An 11,122-nucleotide genomic window follows, 5' to 3' on the forward strand; every position below is an offset into this window, starting at 1 on the left:
CGTAGTATCCAAATAATGTCCTGTATAGTTAACAGTGGAATAATCCAAAGCGACAGAGTGGCCCAAGCTCAAGCAGGCCAGCATATCTGGCTAAAAGTTACCTACAATGGCAAATTTATGAATTGAAGAGTCATGGGGAAACATTGGACAGCGATCGTTTTGACCTGCCAGAACGTAGACAGTGCTCACGCCTACCAAGATGGTAAGAAGTTGCTTTGTTTGTTATAATCAGACACCCGGAAGTATAACGACTCTTTCTATATGGCTCTTGGTCGCTAGACATCTTATTTTGCAAATTGGTAACCAGTGGGTGGGTCAAAAGGATGTCACATATCTTGAACCAGTTGTGGATGGATGAAGGCTTCACCCATCTACAACTGGAGGTTTCCACTCGCTTCAATACACAAAGTTTACTTTGGCCCTCCCCCATATGGTCACCGTCCATACGTAAACAATAATGAGGTGTAATCAAAAGATATTCAATTGCCTAGATAGTGAACTGGTACTTTCAACAAGGAGGTTCAAAAAGGAAGTAACAGTTAAACTTTGGGGTAACATCAGCCAGATGCTCTGTATGCTCTTAGAAAAGACAATTTGGTAGGCCTTCGTAAATAATAAAAGGACTGTGATTAAATCGTAAATGCATAGCGCTGTCGACAATTGCTCTTTTGTCATCCTCAATACTATTGAGGTGCTAATAACTTAACAACTTAGTTACACTCTTCATCTCTTACAAGACAATACCTTTCCTTCTATCTAAGGTGTTGATAAGTAGTTGGTTTTTTCAATGACTAATTTTGCTCCAGATCAGTACATTGTGTATCTAGCAAAAAGGGATGTGGTCCATTTAGTCACAACATTGTGATAAACTGTTGACAATGTTGTTCCTACTAAGGCCACACCGACTTTATTCTATGGATGACATCCTCTGAAGACCCCCAAACTAGTGCGCACAGGCGAATAAAAAGAAATTCCGGCCAAAAATAAAAATGCTAGTAAACCACAAGAATGCAAAGCTGGTATTGTGAATTTGCAGCAGTACATAGCAAAGTACGTATACGACAAGCCGGCACATGATTCTTTTTGCAAAATATATGAATTGGCACTGTACTGAGTTCATGATGAGTCGTGGCGATTCGTTAGCCAGGGTGGCCCGGCTCCGTATTGTTGCTAACTACCATAGACTACCCAGGCCTAGAGCCAGGCCAAGGCCTTAGCTTAGTAGTGGATGTGATCGTTTTTTTTCTCGAAAATCAATGCGCGCGCGGATTTCATCCATAAAATTAACGTTAAGTCGGTGTGGCCTAAATGGCATTCCAATTGTTTCAGAGCTTACCTTACGACAGAGGAAAGGTCTGATCCCTTCTGATACCTTACTGCTGACTGTGGAGGATCCCAAAGCTCATGTTGGCAGTGGTGGAGCCACGCTGAATGCTCTGCTGATTGTGGCTGAACATCTCAGTGCCAGGAGTCACTTTACGGTAATCATGTCACTTTCAAGGATCTAACTGATGTCATTACATTGTCACATACATATATCACTATTGATGTGGAATGGAAAACTAATCCCTAACTTATGTATATTAGTAGGGAATCATGGTAATGCCAGGGTAATTTGAATGAATAATTTCATATTTGTTTAATCTAAACAATATTTGTCAATGCTAAGGATGTGTATCTAATAATTATCCAATTTGTCTAACCCTCAGAAGTTGGGGACCAACAGACACTAAACCGGATAGTTTTAGTGTGTGTGAGTGATCTGTAGACATTAATTAATGCAATAATTCTGTACATTTTTCATTTCACTTTCAGGTTGTGAATTCAGATGTTCTTAGTGATGCCCATGTCCTCATCATGCATATGGTATGTATGGGCAACTCAAGTAGTGTCACATCCCCTCTGTTGCTATGATACATGTGCTTTATAGGCAGTGTTTGTAGCTTCTCCATTGTGCCCGTGCCTTAGAGTACAATTTCACATTAAGCCTAAAAATGATTTTGCTGTTAACTAAATTTTGTCAGGGGCGTGACTTCCCATACAATCCATGTGGGAAGGCCTTCACCACTCTACCAGCCACCCTGACTGCAGACACTGCTGTTGGATATGATGGATTATTCTGCAACTTAGACAGCCTGCTTGACACTATGACCAGGAAGGTGGGTTTGTATTCTATAGAACTTAGTAGAAGATCTTTATTACTGGTGCTCAGTGCTCACCAATGCATTGCTGAAAATGTTGACGACCCCTGCAAATGATTTCAAACAAAGATCATAAAACGGTGGTTTGTACTTCCAGATCTCCCTTGGCTCCCCTCCTGGAGTTTGGGTTTGCAGTACAGACATGCTGCTGACTGTTCCCAACATTCTAGGTGAGAAGGAGCTTTTATTTCTTTCTGGATATTGACCTGCGTCGATATATGTCTGATAAACTTGTCCTGATTGGATCAGAATAGACAGGTGTACAGTGTTTCTGGAGGACTGATTAATTCATTGCCTTTTTGGTTGCAGAGGTGGACTGGACAGGGTTTACTGGGGTCTGTGCTGTAACAGTGGCTGCAGATGTCATCTATGCCAGGAACCATGGTGTTTTTAAGGTTAACCCTGAGGTAGGAAGTCCTGTTATTACAACTCAGGCAGCTTTCAATCCGAATATTGATGGCTTTGACTGTTAGATAGAAATTTGACTGGCATTATTTTAACTTATTCAAGCTATACTAGATCAGTCAGATATGAGAAAATGTACATCATGACGTATGTGCATAATGTTACATTTTGTCATGTAAAAGTTACCTTTTGACAGATTACCATGATGGGCTGCATTACCTATGGTAAAAGTATTGTATCAGTTGTGTTATACAGTTGTCTGATTTGTTTTTTTACAGGGCACAGTTGAAGACATAGTGTACAAACCGTCCAATGTTGGTATGCAGGAGCTGGTTACTGCAGAAGGAACTGTTCACCTGGTACGTTTCCAAGCTTTTGTGACATTTATCTAAGCTTGGCAGTTATCATACTTATGGTATTACAAACAGCTTGCTATACCATGTTAAATACAAACCTTATGCTACTTATTACTTGGTCATTCTTTAGTTACGTTGATAAACCTTCCTTCATAAAGGTGGCAGGTGTGGTGTTCCTGTCAAGTGGTGCAGCTGAAAGGTTGTTGACTGTACATGTCACACCCCCACTGGACGCCTGTACTTACCTGGGATTGGACAGTGGAGCTGAACCCATCAAGGTAATGTTAAATGTATTTTGCAGTAGTTGATTGCATTGGTCATTAGCAAAATTTTAATCTCTCCATCTTTATATTCCAAAAATTGAATGCAACATACCGCTTTTATATTTCAGGTCACAAGTTTTTACCGTAAACATACAACGTACATATAACGTTACACCTAATATTTCATTCAACAGCATGGGTTGCCACAAATCTGTTTATGCAACTATCTTGTTTCCTAAATAAAAAAAGTCACTGTTGTTTTCTTATTTCTAGCTTTCCCTGTTCTTTGACATCCTGCTGTGCATGGCTACTCTGGTGACGGAAGAGGCATTTGTGTCAGGGGATCGTAGCGGTCAGTATGGTGGAACACCGAGACCAAGAAATGAGCGAGAGGTCATGACTATGAGAAGTGCCAGAGCTCTGCTGTGGAAAACTCTACGGGGAATCAATGTGAAAGCAGGTTTATTGAACTTTATGCACTTGGAAGTTGGAACAGACACACACACACACCTTTGGCTGCAGGAAAGAATACACTGATGATTAATTCACAGCCATGACTTGATTTTATTGAATTCCTTTCTTGTATTTTACGAAGACAAGTGATGTTGGAAAGAATGGAACAACACATGATTTGACTTTAAATCATGTTCGTGAGAAGCAAGGTTTTTTCCAGATTTTGCATAATACACTCTAAATTTGACTTTTTTCCAATATGTGATATTCCTAGTGTGCATACCAAATGGCCGCCACGACTACATGACAGAAGATGCTTCAGTACACCTGCAGCATTTAGTGAAGTGTCCATTGCAATTGGACCCAATCACCAACCTAACCTGGGCTCCCATCACACATTCTGCAATACAGGTAATTGTATACTGTTCATACGTGTTCAAACTCATATCGACGTATATCAAAGTACATGACGGGATTGTATAGTTTACTTTCCCAAACACTGTAATTATTGTCATGTTTTTAAACTGTAAGCCTCAAAAGTTTATTTGAAGTCAAGTTTATGTTGTTCCTTGATGGTACAGGAGGGCTGCACAGTTGCAGATGGCAGTGTGGTTGTGAATTCTGTGTTAGAAGGAGGAGTTCATGTGAGCTCTGGGACTGCAGTCAACCACTGCCACCTCAAGGTCAGTTGTTACTGTACAGTAACTTCTTGCCTTTTCTGTGTGGTGATGTAGAAAAGGCAAAAATGTTGCTGTGATTTTCTCTTTAAACGTGTTGTGTTATTATGACATATTTTCTTTGGAATTACATGTTTATTTGTGTATTAGGATTTTCCACAGAGGGAAATGGAAGGCAAAACAGGTGCATACGCACCTTTACAAGTTGCCCTCCTCCATACAAAAAACACAACAACAAAATTTACATAACCAAAGTCAGCAATATATAGAATACCCAAAACATAATTTAGTACATTAAGCATAATGTAAATTGATAGTACTTATTGGGTTCCTTCCATCAATTGATTGTGTGGAGCATTGGAACATTATGTTCCTTTCAAATAAACACTACACAGCACTGCCGCCAAAAGATACATTGTACAAGTCTAATTGTCTAATACTGTTCCTCTTTCTCAGGGCCACATTTGTATCCCTGAGGGGTGTTACCTGCATGCCCTGGGTGAGGAGGTGTCTCAGGTATGTACCATAATATCTGAACATTTTTTGATATGGCAATTTTTTTCTGCAGTACTAGTGAATCAAATAACATTTAATATTATGGTTCTGAATGTTTAAACATGTTACATACCTTAAGACTTAACTGTAGATTAAATGTACATCACATTTCAGGTTCTCCAGGCAACCAAGATTGTGCCCAACACAGTACTGCAGTGCTTCCGTGTCAAACTGTTTGGAACAAACACAGCCACAGTTTACACTGTCTTTGGGACGAAGGATGGGCTACAGGTAAGGATGATCATTATCATGTTACTGTCATATTGCTGTATGTCAACCACTCAATTATTTTCTTAATAACATGTAGAAGCTTGAGATTGATATATGAAACATTCATACACATTTTTTTTCTGTAGGCAACTGCTGGAGGAGACAACACCTTTTGCAATGAATCCTGGGATGTGTTCTTCCAGAGAACAGGGATTCTGCGGGGGGATTTATGGGGTCCACACATGGTAGGAAAAACAAAACTGTGCAGAATGATCTCATTCTGATCGTGACAGCTTTTCATTCAACTTTTTTCAGCTTTCCTTGTGGTTAATGACAACTACATTATACATATTACTTTACATTGATATATTCATTTTATTTTCTTCATTCTGTCCAGTCGTAATATTCTTAAAAGCTTAGGGTGATAACAAATAATTCATGTTGCAACAGGTTTAAAAGAGATAGAGTGAATCTCCTATATTTCACACATTGATTGCTTAATATTGCATAAGTTTACGTTGTTTTTTTCTGTCCAGCCAGAAGATGAATGCTGTCTGATGAATGCTAAGCTGTTCCCAGTGTTTCACCCTACCCAGCCAGTGGGCATTGCTGAAGTCTTATGGCTACTCAACAATACTAAAGGAGTCTCTCTGTTGGACAGGTTGTTAGTCTTTAACCACTTCATGTTTTTACCTTGTGTATAAAGGATTGCATGGAGATTTTCATAACCCAGACACTCCATAATGAACTTTTTTGATTGCTGACAAATAAAACTGCTAATGGCAGTCTGTCTTCAACCTAGCATTCCATATATACGTATACTTCCGAATTGCCCGTAAGTGGCACTGCTATGGTTGTAGTGAAGTATAACATTGTACCTTTAAACTATTTCTTATTCATCTTCAAGAGTGTAAAAGCTTGGGACTTACAGACATGCCCATGTACAGGTGGCGAGGGTCCTGGAGAGTCAGTCTTCAGGAGGTGTTGTCCAGTGTGGACCACTCTGCTGAGTTCAAGTGGAGAAGGTCAGTAAGAAACTAGCAGGCACTCTTATATAAACAACAGAACACTATGATCTTATAATGTACATGTAGGTCTTTCCTGCAGCGTCAACAACTTTTAGCATTATATTGAAGTGCGTCTTTCTTTTCTGCAATGGTGGTCTCAATGCCATATACAAATTTCATTGAATTCTTTCAATTCTAACAATACATTAAGCTGTTTTCTTTCTGCAGAGATCTGTTCTATAGTGTAGGGCAGCATCGTGTGCAGAAGGTACTACTGAGTGGAAGGGAGGGTTGCCTCCTGCCATTCTTCAAGTCTGCAGCAGTGGAAGGCTACCACAGACAGGTGTTGGTTGCACTGGACCAAGGTAGGCTTCAACACAAGTAGGAGAACCAGCATGCAGGATTGCAGAGAAGCAGGCTCAAAGTACATCTGTGATGATAGATACATGATTTGTACCTAGGTACTTGCCTAGTTGCATGTGCTCTGATGATCTACCAAGATTCTTTGAACATGGTATGCACTTACAAGTAATGTAATTAAATTCCATGTCTTTTTAGATCAATAAAAGTTGGTATGTCATATATAGGTTCAAAGAGACTTGCTTGATATTCAGAAACTTCAGCATCTGTCAAGCTTAACTTCAGTATATACTGTGTAATTGTCCATAAGAATTCCACTAATCAACTAAGTATATGTTAATGTACATGTAACAAACTAACAACGGACCATGTACTTTTTAACAGTCTATTTATTAACTTTATCTTTGTCAACTACACTCAGTTGCACATGTATACTTCATAAGATGCACAGTCACATACTTGTATGTTGAGGTTTTGTCATGTATAAAGGCTCTGGTATAAGTCACCAGCGGGTTATAAGGATTGGTGTTTTCTCTTTCCACATGTACAGTGGCTTTGGAATCATGTCCACAGGGTAAGGGATAATTTGCACAATTTGCATGATTGTTTTCTTAACTTTTCAACTATCTTAATGAATGTTAAAGATGTTGAATCCCTCTGTCCTTTTGTCATTAACATCCTGTGTCTTCTTACATAAGGCTAGATATTTGCCCCTTTTCTGATATGTAGTTGAATGCATTTCTTTATAAAAAAACTTTCTTAACCTTCAGGTTTATGGATTTTACTTTAAGCCCAAGGATGAGAGAGGTTCACTTTGAACACTGTTAGGACATTTTGGTGACTGTAATGCATATATGCAATTGTTATGCCATATGTTGTATAAGTTACTATAGCGAATGCAAACTACCCAGAATAATGGTTGAAAATCTGCTTTGCACGGAAATTACAATTTAGACAGACCCTAATTCAATTGTTGATAATACATTTCTTTAGCCCATAGGAAGCTATCAAAACCTCACTCTATTTGCTACAAGTCATTCCTTGTGTGAATGTGTAGTTGTGACTCAGACAGCCACCCCAGGCGTGACAGCACGTACGCTGGCGTGTATCGCTGATGTGCTGGGCAGCCTGGCAGGGCAGCAGTGGGGCCTCAGGAGTGGACCTGCTGCCAACAAGATGTGGCAACCAGCCTACCAACTTCTAGAGGTAACATATTAATATATTATATGATTTCCAGACTCCCATTCTTAATTCTTTTAACAGAACGATTGTTTTTGGAAAGTTACAATTATTATAAATAGTTTCAAAGAAATTTAGTACACCATGTCTGGATGATGCCAAAATGTTTCATTTTAGTAAAAAAATATCCTTTATTTCCTGACATTGTAGCTAGCAACTTCTACAGCATTAATGTTTATTCCTCTTAAAATGTTATTTGAGTGATGATTTGTCTTTGTCCTGACAGGCAGGGGAATATGCAGCTGGTATACAGGCATTGGCACTGGAGAGGGAATGCTGGCTGGACAGGTTGGTTTTAGATATTATGTATTAAACTTCTTTTTATTGTGTTCTGTGTATCAATCAGATGCAAATTATGGTAAAACATTTTTTTCTCACCAAGCTCCAGACCAGATTTCCTGATCAGAGCAGCCCGGCACTATGAGGGAGCTGAGCAGATTCTCCGAAGACAAATTGTCATGACGACAAAACAGGTACTGATTCTGGCTAAACTGTTACAATGTATGAACATATCATGTTTTTACTAAATCTAACTATGGAACTGTTGTGTTACACCCAAAGACTAGGCAATGTAGTATATTTTTGTCTATCCTGTGCATGGCAATGTGTTGCAGCTATGTGTTGTAGCCTTTACTAATGATGATATCCACAGTATGATGGTGTACTATGTGTTCCTCATTTCGTTGACTTGTAGTTTTGGTTGCTTTGTTCCTACCATGCATACATGTAGATTTGATACAGATCTGTTGTCTCCTTCTTTATTGTTAGTTCATCTACACTCAGCAAAGCGCTGTTCCCAGTGAGGGACAGTGGGTGGTAGCAGAGTGTCCTGCTAGAATAGATCTGTCCGGAGGATGGAGTGACACACCACCGATTACCTATGAGCACGGGGGCTCTGTCACAAACGTCGCACTCCTCATTGATGGCAAGAAACCCATTGGGGCAAAAGCAAGGAGAATACAAGAGTATGTACTGTATTCACTATAATTGTACATGTATATTTGGTCTAACTGTAATGTATCTAGTACAGTACATGTATCTATTGTTTCATATACTGGTGTGACATTAGATATTTCCATGCATATGATGTGCACTAGTAACTTGGGTAATACTTCGGTCCCAATTGAAAAAAGGGGCCCTGCCGGGTAGTCTCCGGGCTGCTTTTTGGCGCTTTCGGGCGTGACCCGTACGTGGCCCCGCGGGACACCCTGCGGCTACCGGGCAATTTTTGGGCCCAGTGGGGACCCGAGAAGAATTTAATTCTGACTTAAATTCTTCCCAGGCCCCGCTGACAAAAAGACGCCGTGACCTCACCGAGAGGTACCTTCCGGTGGGCGGCAGTCCACCGGGACACATTTGTTACGTCACAGACCATATAAACAGAATGAAGGTGTGTACTTCGTAAACCCGGGTAAAATGTGTGACGTCACAGATCAAATGATCAGAACAAAAGCGCGAATTCTGCATTGCGTATAGGTCAGTACAAGACATCGTCAGAGAATCTGTCGGGTACCTGCCGGAGACCGACCAAAGAGGGTGACAATTTTTTAAACAAAATGCTACTGAAGGAAACATTTAATTGTGACCACGACAGCCGATGGCCGCCCGACTCCTGAGCCCGACCAGGGCCGTCCGGGGCTACATCCCCGACGGGCACCGGCGCAATTGGGACCGAAGCTTTAGTTGGGTCCTATTAGATAGGTAAAATCAAGCACAATGAAGGTTCTTCCTCTTCATACATGTATGTACAAAAATATCTGCATGGAATTCACAGTACATTTTGCTCCAAGCCCTGTAATTGTAACCAGACAATTGCTGCATACATAATATGCCGTGTCTGTAGAAGAGTTTGATGAGTGTGTGTAATTCCATCACCAGGCCAGAGCTTGTTCTGGTGATTGACAGTAACCTTGACAACAGCAGCGTGCGCCTCACCTGCACAGAACTGTCCGACATGGAGACCTACTGCCAGCCCCATGCACCAGGTAAGGCCCCTGCAGTGTACTGTGTTGCACCAGCAAATGTGAATGGTGCTTTGTAATACCTTAGCTAAGGATTGCAAAGCCTTGCAGTAGACTGATTGACAGTGACTATGGTGCTAAAAAATTTCTCAGACCCTGATCTTTACTGATTGCTTCCAAGGCCTGCTTTTATAAAAGCCCATTCATATCTTCAAACTTTGACAGTGGAGATGACATGGAAGGGCTCCAATCATGTATAACTGTATGTATGCTATATTTTGTCTGACCCTGATCTCGTGACCTCAATGAAAAATAGGCAGATTGAGTAAATAGAGATTCAAACATACTCCTTCCATAGTTCTTATTCCAATCCTGCTGTTCCCTGCAGGTGCCCTGTTGAAGGCCTGTGTGGTGTGTGCAGACCTGGTCACCCTCCCCTCCCCCTCCAGTCTCAGGGAACAGCTACAGACCAGACACGGGTGTGGGTTTGAGCTGCACACCTGGTCAGATGTCCCTCACGGTTCAGGGCTGGGAACAAGCAGCATCCTGGCAGGGGCCATCCTGGCAGTACTGTACAAGGTCACAGGTCAGAATCAAGGTCAAACTGCAGAATGAAAAGCTGGAATCATGGACTGAAAAGAGATGATTGAAAAAGATGTAACATTAAGTTAGAGTCATTCATAGAATTTGTTTCTCTCCCTCTCTCTTCTCACTTATCCAGCCATGATCACATAGCATTTATTCAAAACCTGTTTTTTAACTGTTAATCTATGCATGATTTTTTTCATTTTATTATTTTCAGGTCGGGAGGCTGACAATCTTTCCCTCATGCATGGTGTTCTGTATGTGGAACAACTTCTTACTTCAGGGGGAGGCTGGCAGGACCAAGTTGGAGGTGAGTTCTCAAAGCTAGCTTGTTGAAAAACTTACCAATCGTTACTTATATTGACTATTGCAAATTTCAATTGAACTTTAATAAAGCTTTGCTCTCATGGTGTAGGTCTGGATCCTGCAGTGAAAATTGGTCGCTGTAGACCTGAGGTTCCAGTGAAGGTGGAGGTTGAACATGTTCCTGTCAGTGACGAGGGTCTTCAGGCAGTGAACAGCCGGTTGGTTCTGGTTTACACCGGCAAAACCAGATTAGCCAGGAACCTGCTTCAGGATGTGGTCAGGAACTGGTGAGACATACTTACTTTTGTTTAGCTATCTAATTTCCATGCTGTTTGCAATGTGCATTTTGGTTTTTGTCCTTCATATTTAATGTGAATATTTTGCTTCTTTTCACACATACTTCAGGCAAAGCTATTGACATGTTAAGACGGCATAAAGTCATGTATAAGACTTAAATGTCATGTACCTATCAAAAAGTAATATTGACTGAGATCGTGCATATCCACCTACTATTAATGTACAAATATATACAATGTAGTTCATT

At 40.6% G+C, this 11,122-nt stretch overlaps 1 protein-coding gene across 2 annotated transcripts; it reads left to right on the forward strand.

The window, feature by feature from the left end:
- Nucleotides 1-50: 50 nt before the first annotated feature.
- LOC109473716 (L-fucose kinase-like) lies at nucleotides 51-11,113 on the forward strand. 2 transcript variants are annotated; one of them, XM_019773702.1, is made up of 26 exons: nucleotides 51-202; nucleotides 1,330-1,481; nucleotides 1,816-1,866; nucleotides 2,025-2,159; nucleotides 2,299-2,371; nucleotides 2,511-2,608; nucleotides 2,885-2,965; nucleotides 3,121-3,240; nucleotides 3,499-3,685; nucleotides 3,953-4,089; nucleotides 4,260-4,361; nucleotides 4,812-4,871; nucleotides 5,025-5,141; nucleotides 5,267-5,365; nucleotides 5,657-5,781; nucleotides 6,068-6,145; nucleotides 6,356-6,492; nucleotides 7,038-7,061; nucleotides 7,545-7,693; nucleotides 7,953-8,014; nucleotides 8,109-8,199; nucleotides 8,495-8,691; nucleotides 9,605-9,711; nucleotides 10,076-10,273; nucleotides 10,490-10,582; nucleotides 10,688-11,113. In XM_019773702.1, exons 1-26 carry the CDS (start codon nucleotides 133-135, stop codon nucleotides 10,867-10,869), a joined length of 2,925 nt encoding a protein of 974 aa, XP_019629261.1. In that variant the 5' UTR covers nucleotides 51-132; the 3' UTR covers nucleotides 10,870-11,113. The 2 variants fall into 2 exon arrangements, with proteins under 2 accessions (XP_019629261.1, XP_019629262.1); XM_019773703.1 differs by lacking the exon at nucleotides 7,038-7,061.
- Nucleotides 11,114-11,122: the final 9 nt, after the last annotated feature.

This window comes from Branchiostoma belcheri, unplaced genomic scaffold, assembly GCF_001625305.1.
Source record: "Branchiostoma belcheri isolate BF01 breed outbred unplaced genomic scaffold, Haploidv18h27 scaffold3, whole genome shotgun sequence".
Lineage (NCBI taxonomy): Eukaryota > Metazoa > Chordata > Leptocardii > Amphioxiformes > Branchiostomatidae > Branchiostoma > Branchiostoma belcheri.

What these genes read in the sequence shown, in the direction of transcription:
- LOC109473716 (XM_019773702.1), top strand. Translation starts at nt 133, where the DNA reads ATGGGGAAACATTGGACAGCGATCGTTTTGACCTGCCAGAACGTAGAC. An exon ending in TCACACATTCTGCAATACAG is followed by an intron (nt 4,090 to 4,259) that starts GTAATTGTATAC and finishes TTGATGGTACAG; the next exon opens with GAGGGCTGCACAGTTGCAGA. An exon ending in AAAGCAAGGAGAATACAAGA is followed by an intron (nt 8,692 to 9,604) that starts GTATGTACTGTA and finishes TTCCATCACCAG; the next exon opens with GCCAGAGCTTGTTCTGGTGA.